At 37.9% G+C, this 17,015-nt stretch overlaps 1 protein-coding gene across 1 annotated transcript in view; it reads left to right on the top strand.

Moving 5' to 3' along the window:
- Positions 1 to 17,015, top strand: part of mycbp2 (MYC binding protein 2) — a 214,825-nt gene that overhangs the window by 138,818 nt on the left and 58,992 nt on the right. Inside the window, exons 49-51 of the mRNA XM_048598403.1 lie at positions 6,370 to 6,594; positions 9,496 to 9,628; positions 11,348 to 11,473. Of these exons, the coding sequence (XP_048454360.1) occupies positions 6,370 to 6,594; positions 9,496 to 9,628; positions 11,348 to 11,473 (484 nt within the window). The remainder of the gene's footprint in view (positions 1 to 6,369; positions 6,595 to 9,495; positions 9,629 to 11,347; positions 11,474 to 17,015) is intronic.

Here is a 17,015-nt window from a genome sequence, read left to right on the forward strand (position 1 = left end):
TGCAATACATCTTAGTCTATGAAGTGAATTATTTATAAAAATAAAACCTGAATCTGAATATTCTTTAAATTGGCTATAGATGCAATTTTTATAGTTAATTTGCATTTTTGAAATTTTGAAGCTGAATATGTGCATTTATTGTATCTTTGCAACTAATTTCCATTTGCCAATTAATTTATTCTTCAACATCCAAGAAATTAAATTCTGCTTGCATGCAATAATGCAATATATAATAAAACACTATTAGTCAAAGGAATATCTGAACTCTCAAATTGTTCACACATGGCAGCTTACGGGTTTATGCAATTAAGCAACACAATGGTGTTTCTAAGCGATGGCACGTGTGTGCTGTTAATTAAGATTTTCTCAAGCAAGTCACATTATTTCTGGCTTGTTTCTCACAGTCCAATTGCAGGTATCTTATATGCATGCCATAAGAATTTCTTCGCTAATATTGGCACTTCTGTGTTGCAAAATTGCAGGCGGGTTGTGGACCATACAGTTTACAAATTGCAGATTGAGGTTTGCATCTATCTTAATTGAGTTTTGTCAAGTAAAAGTCAAAAGAGAGGTACTAATTTAGTATATTCAGTGTTGTGCAGTCAGCTTTTGCTTTATTGATTTCATGACCATGAATTTCGTTAAATTTCAGCAGTTTGTTTCAAATAAATTACATGCATTCCTAACAAGCTTATTTTGTGTGTTTTTATTTTGAGCAAATTTTTTTCACATTTTGCTTTCATCCAGAAGAACATTCAAATTGATATTGCTTTTGATAAGTGCGTAGATTTCATCGTGAATTTTCCAATGTAGTACAACTTTATGAAGGAGTGAAATAACTGCCTTTCTTTAAATGTGTGGTGCCATTTTTAAAAACAATACCTAGATCTGTGCTTATTTTGTGATGTATGATGTGTTGTGAATCAATTGAGAGTAGCCTGTTGAAGGCGATATGGATGTTACACACCAAGATCATGTTAAGGTATCATTATATTGAATCTCTTGCAGTTTTCTCACCATACATTCTCTTTGGGTTTTGTTTAGTTGCATGGTTTTCTAAATAACGTTATTATTATACTAAAATTAGTGGATTAAAGAGTATTTAATCTGCCTTTGTCAAATAATTATATTCTTTAGCAATTCTGCTTGGGTTTGCAACACTTTTACCACACCTGCACAGGATAAATGAAAATATCTTGCTGTCTGTTTGGCAGTGCTCCTCTCCAGCCTGTAACGATTCATTCCATCACAACCTCTTGTTTATTTTATCAAAGCTTTCCAGAATTATATTTAAGTTCTGAAGTCTTCCACTCTATTATTTTATTCATCCTTGAACTCTCACTATTGAGATTGACTTAGCACACTGTTTGCGCACCTAATGGAGTTCACGGGGCAAAGTAGTGCAAGTGGTGACATGCAGGTAACGTCACTGCATTAGTAATCCAAAGACCTAGCGTAACGCTTTGGGAGTGGTAGGTTCAAATCCCATTGTGTCTGAAGATATTTTAATTCAATAAAAAGAATCTGAAATTAACAGCTAGCCTAATGTCAACTGTGTAATCATTGTTGATTGTTCTAAATAGCCATCTTTTTGATTAATACCCATTCAGGAAGGAAATCTGCTATCCTTAACTGGTCTGGCCACATGTGACTCCAGTCCCAGACCATTGGTTAACTCAACTGCTTTCTGAATTGGCCTGTCTAACCACTCAGTTCAGGAGCCATTAGGGTTGAGCAACAAATGCAGGCTCAGCGAGCAACTTGCATAACTGTTGAACAAATATCAAAGCATTATGAAGTGATGCATCTGCAAAGGTCAAATATGGCAAATGAATGCACAATTAGTAGGAGAATACTGAAAGTTTTAGACAGTGAAGGACCTTGGGATGAATGTCTACAGACCCCTGAAGGTAGTAGGACAGTTTAATACAATGGTTAAGAAAGCACATAGAACTTTTTCCTTTAACTAGCATGTATAAGACGAGTGAGGTTGTGCTATAACAATTCAGATCATCAGTTAGGCCATAATTTGAGTACTGTGTGCAGTTCTGGTCAGCTCATTACAGAATAGATGTGACTGCAGAGGAGATTTTTGAAGATGCTGCCAGGACAGGAAAATGCAGCTTTGAGGATAAATTAGTTAGGCTAGGGTTTGTCTCTTTAGGACAGAGAAGACTGAGAAGAGATTTGATTTAAGATGTACAAAATTATGAGGGACCTAGATTGAATAAATGCAAAGGGCCTATTTACCTTAAGAGAGAGATTAGTGATTAAGAATTGTAATTTAAATTGATTGGTAGAAAGAACTTTTTTTCATATGGAGAGTGGTAGGGGTCTAGAACTCACTGCCTGTAAAGTTAATTGAGGCAAAAACCCTTGAACCATTTAAAAGGTGTCTGGATATGCACCTCAAGTGCTGCAATCTGTAAAGTTCTGGCCCAAATGCTGAAAAATGGGATAAATTTTAGTTGGTGCTGACACGATGGAGTCAAGTGGCCTCTTTCTGAGCCATAAACTTTCAATGAATCTGTAGAGTGCTGCACTTGGATCCAGGTCTTTTGAAAGCTGTTTTAAGATTAAAATGGCTTAGGTCAGGTTTAAGGATACTATTTCCTTAAATACGGTTTTGTTTTGGAATTGTCGATCATACTTTGGAATGGAATGCTTGGGAAACCAAAATGACTGGTGCAAGTGGCCTGAACAGACTTTTTCAGAGATATGATTAATCCTGGTATCATTTCTGCAATTGAAATATTCAGCTTTTCTTTGAATGTGAACTTTGAGTCAATCAAAAAATACAAGGCTTTGTAATATTCAAACATATCTGCCTTACACCATGGATAGAGGCATGTCATATGAGTCAAGTTGTGCAGCAAATTCTGAGCTAGCAATAAATGTTTGCTTTGTATGATAAACTAACTCAAAAATGTATTTTGTATTTAACAACAATAATCATTTTCAAGTCCATCTTTTCTATTGGCTCTGTTTTATCTTATCTCTTTACTTTTGCTGCAATCTTATTTCAAGTGGGAGTGTGAATAGGTGTTTTGCTACGCACTAACTTTGAGTACCTTGCTTTGCTTCAAGATTGAAGAATGTGTCATCAATTTCTTTGGGCATGCTAGTCCACTTAGTAACCCGATTTGAGATTAATGTTTGATTGGTTGGACTTCAGTTAGATTCATTGGCTGGGATTTGGAATCTGGTTGGGCATGTAATTTGAGCATTTTAATTTAAAAGCATTTTTCTAAATTTGACTAATTGGATGCTACGGCATAAATATGATGAATGCTTTAGATAACTCAGACATTTTATCAAGGAATCTTAACATCTTCATTAGAAACGTGTCCATGTTTCTCCTGAATGTTGTTAATTAGATTTCCTTTAATGCTAGTAAGGGCATCCAAGGCCATGGATATTATGACATGGATTGATTTGATGAAATAGTGTCAGGTTTAAAATTGAGCATTAATGCTTGGCTTCTCAAATAAAGTATCTTTAAGTGTTTTTTGTTTAAATTAATGGAAGTTTACGAATATATTTCCAAAATAAATCTCGTTAAAAATAAGTTTTGTATGATGCTGACATCTTGATGACATTTGTTTTGTATAACATGCCTTTGCTCATAGTTTTCATGTCAGATTTCCATCTCTTGATCTACAGAGCACAAGCACAGCATAAAACCGTTCCTCATATGTGATTTGTCTTCTCCAGGTTTTCATCTTCCACATGTTAACTACTTAGTTATTTAATTTGCCATGAAGGGATGCAATTAACTTTTCCAGCAAGGATTTGGCTATAAAATTATATGCTACAGAATATTCTTTAATTGAAGAATATTACAGAAATGTGAATTGTGAAGTAAAACGAGAAGCAATATAAAATTTAAAAATGACAATTCTAAATGGAGTGTGGGAACAAGCACTAGGAAAGTCTGCATAATTGAAGGTGTAGGGCAAGTTGAGAAAATAGTCAGAATTCCAATTTCTATAAATAGAAGCATAGAATGCAAAAACAAGGAAGTTATGAGGTGCGGCAGCATCAGAGGAGCAGGACAGTTGATGTTTCAGGTCGGGACCCTTCAACAATGGAGAGGAGGAAGGGAGCTGGGAAATAAATAGAGAGGAGGGGTGGGCGGGGGAACGTAGGTGGGATGGTGAAAGGTGAGTGCAGGTATTGGTCAGTGGCGTGGGAGGGGTGGATAGAATGCCACCTGAAAACTTGAGCAGCAGCACCTCATTTTCCACCTCAGGAGCCTACAGCCCGATGGCCTAAACACGGAATTCACCAGTTTTAAAATCTCCCCACCCCCGGCCTCCTCCCACGTCCAACCTTCCCTCTCATCCCACCTCTTTGACCTGGCACAACCAGGCCATCTTCTCTCCCACCTATCTGCCCCTCCCACCCCACTGACCAATCCCCACCACTCCCAACCTGCATTCACCTATCACCATCCCACCTACCTTCCCCAGCACCATCCCTCCTCTGTCTATTTATTTCCCAGATCCCTTCCCCCTTCCCCCTCCCCATTTCTGAAGAAGGGTCCTGACTCAGAACGTCAACTTTCCTGCTCCTCTGATGCTGCCTGGCCTGCTGTGTTCATCCAGCTCCACACTGTGTTATCTCTGACTCCAGTATCTGTGGTTCTTGCTATCTCAAACTTATGAACTTTTATTAAACATTGTGTCCCCAGTTGTGGGCATTGCACTTTAGAATGATTCCAGGAGTGAAGAACTTGATTTATGTGAATAGTTTGGAGAAGCTGGGGTGGCTCTGAAAGGAGAGAAAAGTTGCAAGGAAATATGACAGGGGGGTGATCAGCACCATGATGGCTCTTGACAGAGTAGATTATTCCCATCGGTAAAACCTGAGAGGCAGGAAGTACAATTTTGAGGTGATTGGGAAAAGAGCCAAAGGGAACATGTAAAAGCTGACTTTTATTTTAACGCAGTGACTGTCTTGAAATGCACTGCTTTTGAGAGTGCTGTTGAGGGAGATTCAATTATGGCTTTCAAATGGACGTAAAACAAGCACCCGAAATAATTATTTGCAGGGCTACAGTATAAGTGGAACTTGCTAAATTGCTATTGCAGAGAGCTGACATAGACTCAGTAGTCCTCCTCAAGAACTGTAACCATCCATCAAATTTGTCTTGAGCTATTTCTCAACTGAAACATGTTCATTGATGTTACAGAAATCTTTGTAAAATTTTATTTTTACTAAAGTTAACAATTACTATTATTCAATATCCTTCTACTTTTTGAGAAGTTACAAATTTCAGCATTATTATTTAAGTATTCTAGTTGTAAGAGTTTTCGGCAGTATCAATAACTTTTATATGTATATAATGCCTTTTAAGCTGTAAACTCTCCCAAACTTGATGAGCTTTATCAGATGAAGATTTAATACTAATCCTCTTAAAGGGAAAGAAGAGAGGTGTCCTAAAGCTTGGTCAAAGAGTTAGGTTTTAAGGAATGTCCTACAATGAGAAGGAAGGAGCAGTGAAGAGTTTTAACAAGCGAATTCTAGAGCCTTAGACACTTGGTAGGTGTACGCTTAGCTACAAATGGTTGAGTGATTAAAATTAGAGGGGCTAGAATTGGAGTATTGCAGATATCTTGGAGAGTTTAGAACCGGAGGAAATTAAAGATAACAAGGAGTAAAGCCATTGAGGAAATTGAAACAAGAATAGACATTTTAACATGAAACTTTGCTGACCGAAGCTTGGCGAGTATAGGGGTGCCTATGCATGGGACTTGGTATGAGGCTGAAGCGTCCAGAAATGAATTGGAATAATTGAGTCTAGAGCAAGGTATAGATGAGTGTTTCATCAGCATTGCAGTAGTGGCAGATTTAGGCAATGTGACGGAGATGGAAATAAATGGTCTTGGCAATAGCAGACTTGTGTTTAGAAGCTCATTTTGAGGCTGAACAAGCAGTTGTCAGTGAGAAGGCTGGAGTTGGTGGCAACTGAATGGAGATTTTACCAAAACTGAAGATGACCACATTTGATATTCGCAATATTTAATTGGAGGAAATTTCATCTCATCCAGTACTGGATGTCAAGCAAAATTGAGACAATGAGAGGATCCAGTGAGAGTTGCTTTCTATCCAAGTTGCTTTCTGACTGTTGCGATTTCTTTGTTTGCACACAAATTGCCAAAGAAACTTTATACTTACCTAATAGAATGGATTATATTCTAATGTTTTATGGCATAAATGCTATTTGCAACTCTTCAATCATGGGAACTTGAATTTGTGTTAAGTCTTTGCTTTGCTTGTCTTTTGTGTATTCTGCACTTAAACTAATTTTAACAAATTACAGTCAAATGCTTTAGCACAACTAATTTATCTGCTTTTTCTTCCCAGGAGCCTAAATCCATCACTGATGATTACTTCAGAGAAGTAAATTCACGTCGGTCCCATGAAGTAGTGTTGAAAGAGCAGGAAAAGATGTTCCTGCAAGGCGGACCAGGAGTATATAAGGTAGTGAAGACTGGGCCTTCAGGGCACAACATCAGGAGCTGCCCTAACCTTAGAGGTATCCCCATTGGAATGTTAGTTCTTGGGAACAGAGTCAAGGCATTAGGCGAGGTATGGATTCATGAAAGTGTTATTGCAGGTATCAATCAACACATTAGAGCAAATGCTGCAAATTTGATGTCTTCTCAAGCTTTTGCATAATATCATAAGAGGACATCTGATATTGGTATAATTCCTTCATTAAGAAAATTGGAAATGATGCCTTTGGGTGCTTTGACAAATCATGAAAGCTTTTATACCATGCTTACCAAATTTGGTGAACTGCAGGCTCAAACTATGCTTCTGAGCTGAAAAATCCTATGATTTAACATGATCTGTTGCTTTGATTTGATTTGCTTTTGTGTATTCTACACTTCAGAAACTAATTTTCTTCACCGACTATAACTCGTGTAAGTCGCACTGTCTTTGGCAAATTAATTTGCCAAAAAAAAAAACACTTTTATTCCTGTGTTACATAAATTACTGCAAAGATTTTGATAAATATATTCTGGCTGCTCCTTTTATAATTTGAAAGCCAAAACTAAGCATCTAAATTGTTAAGGTAGATTTTACTGAAATTATTGTACTTCACAGAATCTAACAATTTTGCATGTGTAACTTAAATGTCAAATCTGTTCCAAATTTGGTAGTTGTAGTGAGTGTTAAGTGAAACAGTGAAAGATATAATTCACACGTTTTTGAATCCTGTAGTTACACTCAATAAGTCATTATCGCGGATCCTTATTTATGATCTATAGTTTTTAAAGGAATATTTAAGAACAATGCATACATGAGAAATAATTCTATCCGACCTTTTTCTTAAAAATCTATTGGACTGGAATTTGCTGAATATATAATGGCATGTGAATAGTACCAACTTTTGAACATTTGTTCATGCGCAAATTGGCTAGTAAGTTGTGACAAGGAGGAAATACCTTGTGAATTGCAAATTGTGAAAGCAGTGTCTGTGTTTATTTTTCATGGATTACCTGAAGGTGCTGTATTTGCTTCCCTAATAGCCCACTGTCCTCACTATGTAGTTACTACAAATAATAGCAAGTACCATGTTCATCAAATACTGTTTGATAAAAACAGAAAAATGTTTGAAATATTCAGGCCAGGCAGCATCTATGGAAAGAAATGGAGCAAATGCTTCAAGTTGATGACCTGCTATCAGAACTGAACAAACATAGAAATGATAGAGACATAAAACATTTAGACAATTTAAACTCTATAGAGTTCTCTTGTTGGTATGAAATGGGATTAAAATGTCACTTGTACATAACTGTTAATGACTGCCAATGATTGTCCCCTCTAAATTTTTAAAATTATGAACTACCTGTTCATGTCTGTGTGCATTGTGCTTTTAAATATTTACGCACAGCCACACCTGCTCAGATCATAGGCAAAATGTCTAAAGTAATCTGAGCATTATCATTCAATTTGCTGCTTGATTGCCCATTCTACTTGGAGCATTGATGCCAATGAACCTCTCAGATGAGAAAGTCAGTTGTTAAATTGTGGAGTGTCTGCCCTTCAAGTCTTGAATTATTGGAGCTTCACAAAATTTAAATTCTTAATTTCCCATTTTGCTGTTTGTGTTTGGGCTGAATGTTTGTCTGGAGTTGGGGGTGGAGGGGAAGGGGTGGTGGTGAGGAGTGTACTATAGGTCCTATAGTTAGGAGGCTAATGCACCACTTTCCTAACTATGACCAAGCTCTCCCCCTAAATTTGGAGGGTGGAGAGAACTGAAACCAGCAGCTTACCATATTTAAATAAGTAATTTCAAGTCACTTGAACTCGTTCAAAGTTCAATTGACATTGATATTACACTATCTAGGCCATAAGATGATTGGTGTGAGGAGGTGAACTAGAGTGGGCATTCAGTTTTTAGAAGATATTTAAAAGGATGGATCCTTGTGGACACTTTATCAGTTGGGGACAGGAGGATGTGGTGTGGTGAGGGTTGGGCTGCCCTTTTCGCATTGAAGACACCCACCCACTTTATCCATGCCCGCCTATACTACAAATTCACAGTCCCCCATCATCCCTTGATGCCCATCCTTCACTTCCCTGAGTTGTCAAATCCATCCTGCCCAAAGCATTCCATCCCCAAATGCATTGAGCTTCCCTCATGGATCTGCATGCAATCCTGCAGTGCCCACTATGGAATTCTGTCAGCTGTCACTCAAATTTTCTTCCAGACATTCCCACCGTACATTTGTTTCCTGTCTATCTTGTTTCCTTCTTTCACTTCTCAACACCTAAATTGATACTGAATTCATCCTCTTTTTCAGTCCTTCCTCTGTTTATTCCTCCATATTTTAAATGAACTTGTTCGGAAATGTTATGATATATCCCTGGAGTATGTGAGACTTGAATGCAGGCCTTCTGGCCCAGAGGTAAAGACACTACCACTGTACCATAAGAGACTCTTTGGTTAATCAACTTAGGTAGATATATTATGATACAGTTCAGAAACAGGTGAGACTGTTTATTTCTAAATCCTTCATCCAAATTAGTTGAGATAATTTGCAGTTGGTTCTATCATCCACCCAAGGTCCTAGTTGCCATATTGTCCTCAACCCAGTATCAGCTCCTGCTTCCAGCAATTGGCAAGTCAAATTCATTTCAAGCGAAAAGTGAGAGGAAAACATGAACTGTCCAATATGTCATGTGTGCCTTTGCTCCAGCAAATTCCAGCTTTTTGTGTTTAAATTCAGAACGGTATTTTAGCAGTCAGTGGTTAAAAATTCAGAAATTCAGTAGGCTATCACAAACCAACTTTCTTTCCTAAGTACTCAGCATTTTAATTTACATCATGTTGCAATAATCTGTGGGTTAAAAAGGACCTTTCCAAGCTGAGTCATTTTAAATTCTGAGATGTAAAATATTTAAACAGTCTCAACTCTGCAGATACCCAAATTCTATTGTTAAATATGGAACAAGACAAAAGTGTTGTTTGTATAATAGGTGGCAAATCACGAGGGCACGTGGATCCAGCTAGATAAGAACACCATGGTGGAATTCTGTGAAAGCAGCGAAGGTGAGGCCTGGTCCTTGGCCAGAGACAGAGGTGGTAACCAGTACCTAAGACACGAAGAGGGTAGGTGCTCGTTATTTAGTCAATCACTTTGTGCCGAATAAATCTGTCCTCTGTAGTATTTTCAAAAGATATTGAAAGCTAAAATTGATTGTTCTTTGTGATCCTGCAAACAAAGATATAAATTGAATTTCTCAGAACGCCACTTGAAATAACTATTCCATTAAAATTATTTCATTATTGTTCAAATCATTAATCCGCACTTTACATCCTATAGTCTTGCATGACCTTTTTTTTTTCGGGAGTTGGGGGGACGGGATGGGGGAAGCTTTATTTCTTTATGTTGTACTTGTGCTAGAGATTCTTATCTTTTATTTCTCACAAGGATCTTGTCACAGCTGCCGGTCTGTCCAGTCTGGTGTCAAGTATTTAATCTGCAGAGCTCAGTTTCTTAAAACAGCTAAGGAACAATTGTTCCATTATTGTTTAGTTCCTTCAGTTGTGTCCAACCTTCTCTGGTAATGTACCAGCATTGCTACTATTTTGGGGAGCATCAGTGGTGGTCTTCCTTTAGCCTTGAGAATCCCAGCAGGAGCACATCATGCATATTCACTCACATAACAAAGGAAGATGTTGTGACTGGGTGAGACAGGATGTGGTGCAAAGACCTGCCCTGTTAAAATCATCTATGGTGTAATCTGTCTCCATATTGGTCAGAGATTTCTTTTAGGAATTCACTGTATAAACATTGGGTTTATGTTCAATTATTAGGCCAATATTTTAGCGTGCATACCTTTAAGTATGTCCGTACAGTGTCTGTCTTTTTTGGAAAGAGTTGACTGAAGGATCACAACACTAAATAGCTCAAACAAATAGACTTTAAGAATGACAGACAAAGGCAGCAGAACCATCCATCGTGATACTTATCAAGTCATGGTAAGCGCTACCTAGGGATGCCTTCACTAGAAGGTGATTGATGAATCCTGCCCTATTGTACATGACCAGATCAAGAATAGCTCCTCTTCAGAGGAGCACATGAAACAAAATAAAACAGAGCCACATAGGGAGATATATTTAGAGTAGGTAACCTTGGAAACTAGCCCTGCAATTGATAACTTATTACATGAATGTCAACAGAATGGAGGCTGTAAAATGTAGATTTATTTTCTTATGCAGCGAGCATCCCTGTATGTATTGGTGTCTACTAGGTGAAGTGATATATTTTGTTTACCATTTTTGGAATATGTTTGCAAGAAGTGTGTAAAGAAGGATCTTAGCTTGAAGGATGTTTTTAATCTTGGGAATTTGATCAAATCAGAACACGCTACCTTCTAGTATATCTTACTGATTAAATACGTTATCAAGAGCGCGAAATAATTCACAATATTGTTGCTTGGCTTCAAATTCAGAGCCCCTTCCCAATGTGAACTCACTTGCTGAACCATTAAAGCTATTCGAAAAGCTCATACTAAAATGAGACATCTGTTTTGTCAACAGGTCTTGGGCTCCAAAACATATCCTGAAAAGAATGTTCCCTTGCTATATGATGGCTGTTCTTTTCCCCTTTTTGCTCAACATCCCTCTAGCCAGCACGTAATTGGGATTAATTATAAAACAGAAACTAATAGGTTCATTCTTTTATTCCATATATTTACATAAATATTTTTCACTTCAATTTCCAAACCATGCAGAAGAAAATCTCAGTTTTACAACCATGATTGAACTACCCTAGCTTAATTTACAGTCCTTCCAAAATACGCTTAAAATAATTTTCTTTGACAGAACAAGCACTGCTGGATCAAGCACCTCAAACACCACCACCTAGTCCTTTCACGGCTCCTGCTTTCAACAGGAGTGCAAGTGGAAACAATACTCAAGGATTTGACTACAGTCTTGCAAATGCCAAAGGTATGTGAAAATCGTTTATGTACTTCATTGGAGGGAATCCACATATTGTGAATTTTGCCCTGTTTTGTTTTGCTGCTTCATTGGAATAAGTCTGTTCTGTTTCTCTACTATCTAATTGGAGTCATTTAGATGTTCATAAATAAAAGGAAAGAAATAGAAATTTAGTCTCTGAAATAGCATTTACATTCATATTTGTTGATGGAAATCCTTTAAGTTCTGGAATTCCCTCCCTAAACCCATCTAAGTCTCTAATTCTGTCATCTTGAAGATGTTAGTCATTGAGCTATACAGCATAGAAACACACCCTTCAGTCCACCGCATCCATACTGACCAGATATCCTAAACTGATCTAGTCCTGTTTGCCAGCATTTGGCCCATCTCCCTCTAAACCCTTCCTATTGATGTACTCTTCCAGATGGTTTTTAAATGCTGTAATTGTACCCACCTCCACCACTTCCTCTGGCAGCTTGTTCCATGCATGCACCACACTCTGCATGAAAATGTTACCCCTTATGTTCCTTTTAAATCTTTCCTCTCTCACCTTAAACCTATGCTCTCTCTAGTTTTAGACTTAACTGCTCTTGGAAAAAGACCTTGGCCAATCACCCTATCCATGCCCCTCATGATTTTATAAACCTCTATAAGGTCACCCCTCAGCCTCCACTTGAGGGAAAATAGCCCCAGTCTATTCAGCCTCTCCCTACAGCTCAGATTCTCCAACCCTGGCAACATCCTTGTATATCTTTCCTGAACTGTTCCAAGTTTTGCAACATCCTTCCTATAGCAGGGAGCACAGAATTGCGCACAGTATTCCAAAAGTAGCCTGACCAATGTCCTGTACAGTTGCAACATGACCTCCAACTCCTACATTCGATGCACTGACCAGTGAAGGCAAGTGTGCCAAATGCTGCCTTCACCAATCTGTCTACCTGCAACTCCACTTCAAAGGAACGATGCACCTGCACCTCTATGTCCCTTCGTTCGGCAACATTCTCTCAAACTAAATGCTTCATTAAATCTAAATCCTCTGATCAAGCTGTTCGTTATCTCCTCATCTTTCTCCCCAGGCAACTTTGTGTTATTTTGTTTTATAATTCTTCATGAAAGAGAGAAAGCTGTTCTAGATCTGGTAATGTGCAGCAGGCTGATTAATGACCTTACGGTGAAAACATCCCTGTGTAGCTCTTAATAGGGATCAATAGGTTTCTTCAAACAGATCAAGGTAGGTTATTTTCTGTGTACGCCAGGATGATTTGTCATATGCATATTGGAGATCTGTTGTGGTCATGCACAATAGTGTTAGCTTTTCAAACTGAAAAGATCGAAGGCAATCTGTTGTACCCACATTCAGTTCGAACCGTGGGTGGGATGGCATCTTTGACATTGTTGGAATGAATGCTAGGAAGTTGGAGAAAATTGTGGGTACAAGCATAACCCTTGTTGGACGCTGCGTCCAATGGGAGAAGTCGTCAAATATCACTTGTGGTTGTTGGCTTACTCGCTGAGCTGACAGATTATTATACAAACGTTTTATCACCAGTATCATATTTATAGGAGTATCATAATAAATACCAAGTGGAGTAGAACAACATCACTTCATCTAAGGCCGTACTGATGATGTTACCTAGCATGGTGATAAAACGTCTGTACAATAACTAGCCAGCACGGCGAGCAAGCCAACAACCTCATCCACAAACCAAGCCACAAATCTTCGCAAGAACCTTAAATATTATTTGTGTTTAACAGTTATACTAATTCACAAGTCCTTGTACCAGTTCCAGTGAAAAGGTATGTACTTGAACTAGCAGAAATTTTACACTCTTAACACAGGAAATTGCTTGGAATGAGTACATGAAAAAGGTCTTTCTAGTTCCATGTTTACTTGCACGTAAAGGAGCATTCCTTCAAAAATGTATCCCAAAACTCACTAGCAATTTTCAAAGCAAGTGTTGATAATTCTGTGGTGCCTTGTTTATATACAAGGGCTTTGAGTCGTATTGTTAAAGTGCTGTATTTAATTATTTCTTGTCATTCTAGTTGCTTCCATTTTGTGTTAAGACACCGATTTATAAATTGACAATTTTGTGTTAATTATATCTCACTTTTTTCTTTTCAAGACGAAATCACTGCAGACCTTGGCTTAGGGTCCTTCACTGAGCCTGGTAAGTGTGTGGTATCATGGTGGGGAATATTATGGAGTATACATTTGCTTTTCTCTATTCGAGCAAAGGTAGGAAGAAGCACTACTTTTTAACAAAATGGCAAGGTAATGTCTACAATTCTCCTTCCATAACAAAACGTGTTTATTTGCCATGTCATTGGAATCTGTTGAGCTTCATTTGCCCAGTAACTTTGTAAAATTGGAGTACAATACAATGTTCAAAATTCAACTTGAAATCTGAATAATGTAGTTTACAGGACCATTCTTGCAATTTTGTTTCTTTCTGCATCTAAATGAAATTTTTTGGAAGGTTCCAAATTTTAGCTTGGTTCTGTCAGCATGTTTTAGGAATCTAATTATCTTGTCTGTGATATTCTCTATTGGCTGATCTCCAGAATTACTGGACTGTAATGTAAAGGTTCTATCTTTGTTTTCTACAAGTAGAAAATATCTTAAGCACACCATGAATTCAACAAGCTAATTTTATATTCTTCATGATTTGATTGCTTCAATTATGTGTATAATGTCAAGCATTATTATAACTTTTTGCATGTTAGCATGCTGCCTTGTTTAATTTTTTTTTTAGTTGAGCTCCTTTAAGTAGAGTTTTATCCTTTGCCTAGCTCATAACCTCAACACCATCCTTAAAAAGCAAGGACCTTAATGACTTACTTTCAGACTAAGTAGTGGTCTAAAGGTAACACTTTTCAGCTTTGCTAGAGAATCATGGAGTTGATTGGTAACGTTATGTGGAATATTTAATTTCTCCTTTGCACTTTGTAGAAATGCAGTCAGCGTCAGTTTAACACTTCCTCCAGTGAGGTATGATCCGAGTTCAAGAGCTGTTGAGGTCCTGATGGAACCTGAAGACCCACTACTTCTACTATCTTGCAGTTGGGCATAGATCGTTTGCTAAACTCATTCTTGATCAGGCATTTTATCTCTTGGATAACTTAAATATTTATTGTAGCATTTCCCCCGATTATTGAGCACCTTGAAATCTCTCAAAATGACTTCCTGTTTGAATTCTTTTTGAGGAATGGAAAAGGAGGAACCTCTTTCATACCAATGCCCAGTAATCACAAGGAGCTTGTGGTAGAGACCACTGGGTCAAAACACACAGTTGCCATACACCATCTTCTGAAATGCCTGTTTTTAAAAAGATGATTTTAGTTAATCTAAAGCAGGATCAGTGAAACAGATTAAGCCAGGATGAGATCAGGTTGTGGATTGCCATTGTCATCTTTTTGAGGCTTTCACCCAAAAGACATAGGTAGTGGGGATCAAATTGTGTAAAGTTATTTATTTTCCTTTGCTGTTAGAGAGGTTCAAGTATGGCAGTATAGAAAAATGTTTTACATCTGGAGAATAAGACCAGATATAATCTGAGGTCCTTTGTTCAAATTCTGTTCTTCCATCTGCTTTGAACTGTAGTGATCAAATACAAATCAGCTTTGCTTTTTTTCTTGAGTTTAAAGTATATCATTGTCAGAATATGCCTCCAGAATGATTGCTTCCATTTTTGCAATTCATCCACAATCAAGGAAATATTGAAATGCACATACACTCAACATCTGAGGCAATAATTTTTTTCTAATTTTCTGTCCTCCTTTTTTTTATTACCACCACCTTCCTTTCCCAAAACAAGTAAAGGGTATGAACAGGAATTCCTTCTGTGAACAGTGCCGCTTAGTTTCATAGACAAAATAGAAAATAGAAGCAGGAGGAGGCCATTCAGTCCACTGAACTTGCTCCGTCATTCAATCTGATCAGGGCTGATTATCCGATTCAGTACCCTCTTCTCACTTTCTCCCCATATTTATTTAGTCCTGTTAGCCCTAACAACTGTATCTAACTCGTTCTAGAATACGTTCAGTGTTTGGCCTCAGCTGCTTTCTGTGGCAGAGAATTCCACAGGCTCACCACTGTCTGGGTGGAGACATTTTCCTCATCTCAATTCAGAAAGGCCTGCCCTGTATCTATAGGCTGTGACCCCTGGTTGCGGTCTCCCTGGTTATTGGGAACATAGTTTCTGCATTTACCCTGTCTAGACCTGTTCAACTTTTATGTTTATTTCCCACCTCTCTCTCTCTTAACCCCAGTGATTATAGTCCTAACTGATCCAGTCTCTCCATGTGTCAGCCCTGTCAACCTAGGAATCTGTCTAGCAAACATTTGCTGCACTCCCTCCATAGCCAGAGCATCCTTCCTCAGATGAGGAGACCAAGACTGCATATAATATTCCAGGTGTGATCTCAACAAGGCACATAATTTCAGGAAGAAGTCCCTGCTTTTTTTTAAACTTGATTTGTCTTGCTGTGAAAGTCGGCATAACATTTGTATTTTACTATCTGTTGCACCTGCCTATTTACTTTCAGCAACTGCTATACAGGACTCCTAGGCCTCATCGCACCTCCCCCTTTTCCAATCTATCACCATTCAAATAATAATCTATCTTCCTGTTTTAGCTGCCAAAGTAGATAACCTCATTTATCCACATTATGCTTCATCTGCCAATGTATTTGTCCATTCACTCAATATGTCCAAATCGTACTGAAGTATCTCTGCATCGTTCTTACAGATTACACTCTCACTAAGCTTTGTGTTACCTTCTCTAATTGTCTTACCATAAGGGACATATATTGGAAACTGGTTTTTCACTATGAATATTACATTTCTCAGCAATTTGGGGAAATTTCTATTTTGTACATACCTTTATCATATAGTTGTCTGTTTTTTAGCATTTCTGGGAATTGTCCTTTCCAGCAGGCTAATTCTGGAAAGGACAATTCCCAGAGATGCTAGAAAACAGACAACTATATGATAGAAAGATATATACAAAATAGAGATTTCCTCAAATTGCTAACTGTCTGGCAGCATCTGTGAAGGAAAAAACAGAGTTAACATTTCAGGTCCAGTGACCCATCCTCAGTTTAGAGCAATCACAGTTTTTTCGGTTCTGATTTCAGAATAGCATCTTCTCTGAGAAATTGTGTGCGCGAATGGGGCTTTTGCTCTTTGGTCCTTGATTATCATGTAAAAGCTGCTTGAAACCTGTACGGTGAAATAAGTTCTCTCAGGCGCCATGCTGATTATAAAAGTTTCAGTGACAACAAATTAAAACTAGGCATTGAGGTACGACAATGTTGGGTTAACAAAGAAAGCCTAGTTCACAGTACATGGATCATTAGTTGAGTTCCTATCACTTCCTTGCAGCATATATTGAAATGTACATTATTTCTGATTCAGGTGTTAGCACCCTGCCAAATTGGTATTCTCCATATTTCAATTTGACTCGCCTGTTAAAGTGCTACAGCTGATTGAAGCTGACATGAGCATTCCATATTACTCAGCAAGGTTAACCATGAATATTTAAGGCAC

This window comes from Rhincodon typus, chromosome 6, assembly GCF_021869965.1.
Source record: "Rhincodon typus isolate 14 chromosome 6, sRhiTyp1.1, whole genome shotgun sequence".
Lineage (NCBI taxonomy): Eukaryota > Metazoa > Chordata > Chondrichthyes > Orectolobiformes > Rhincodontidae > Rhincodon > Rhincodon typus.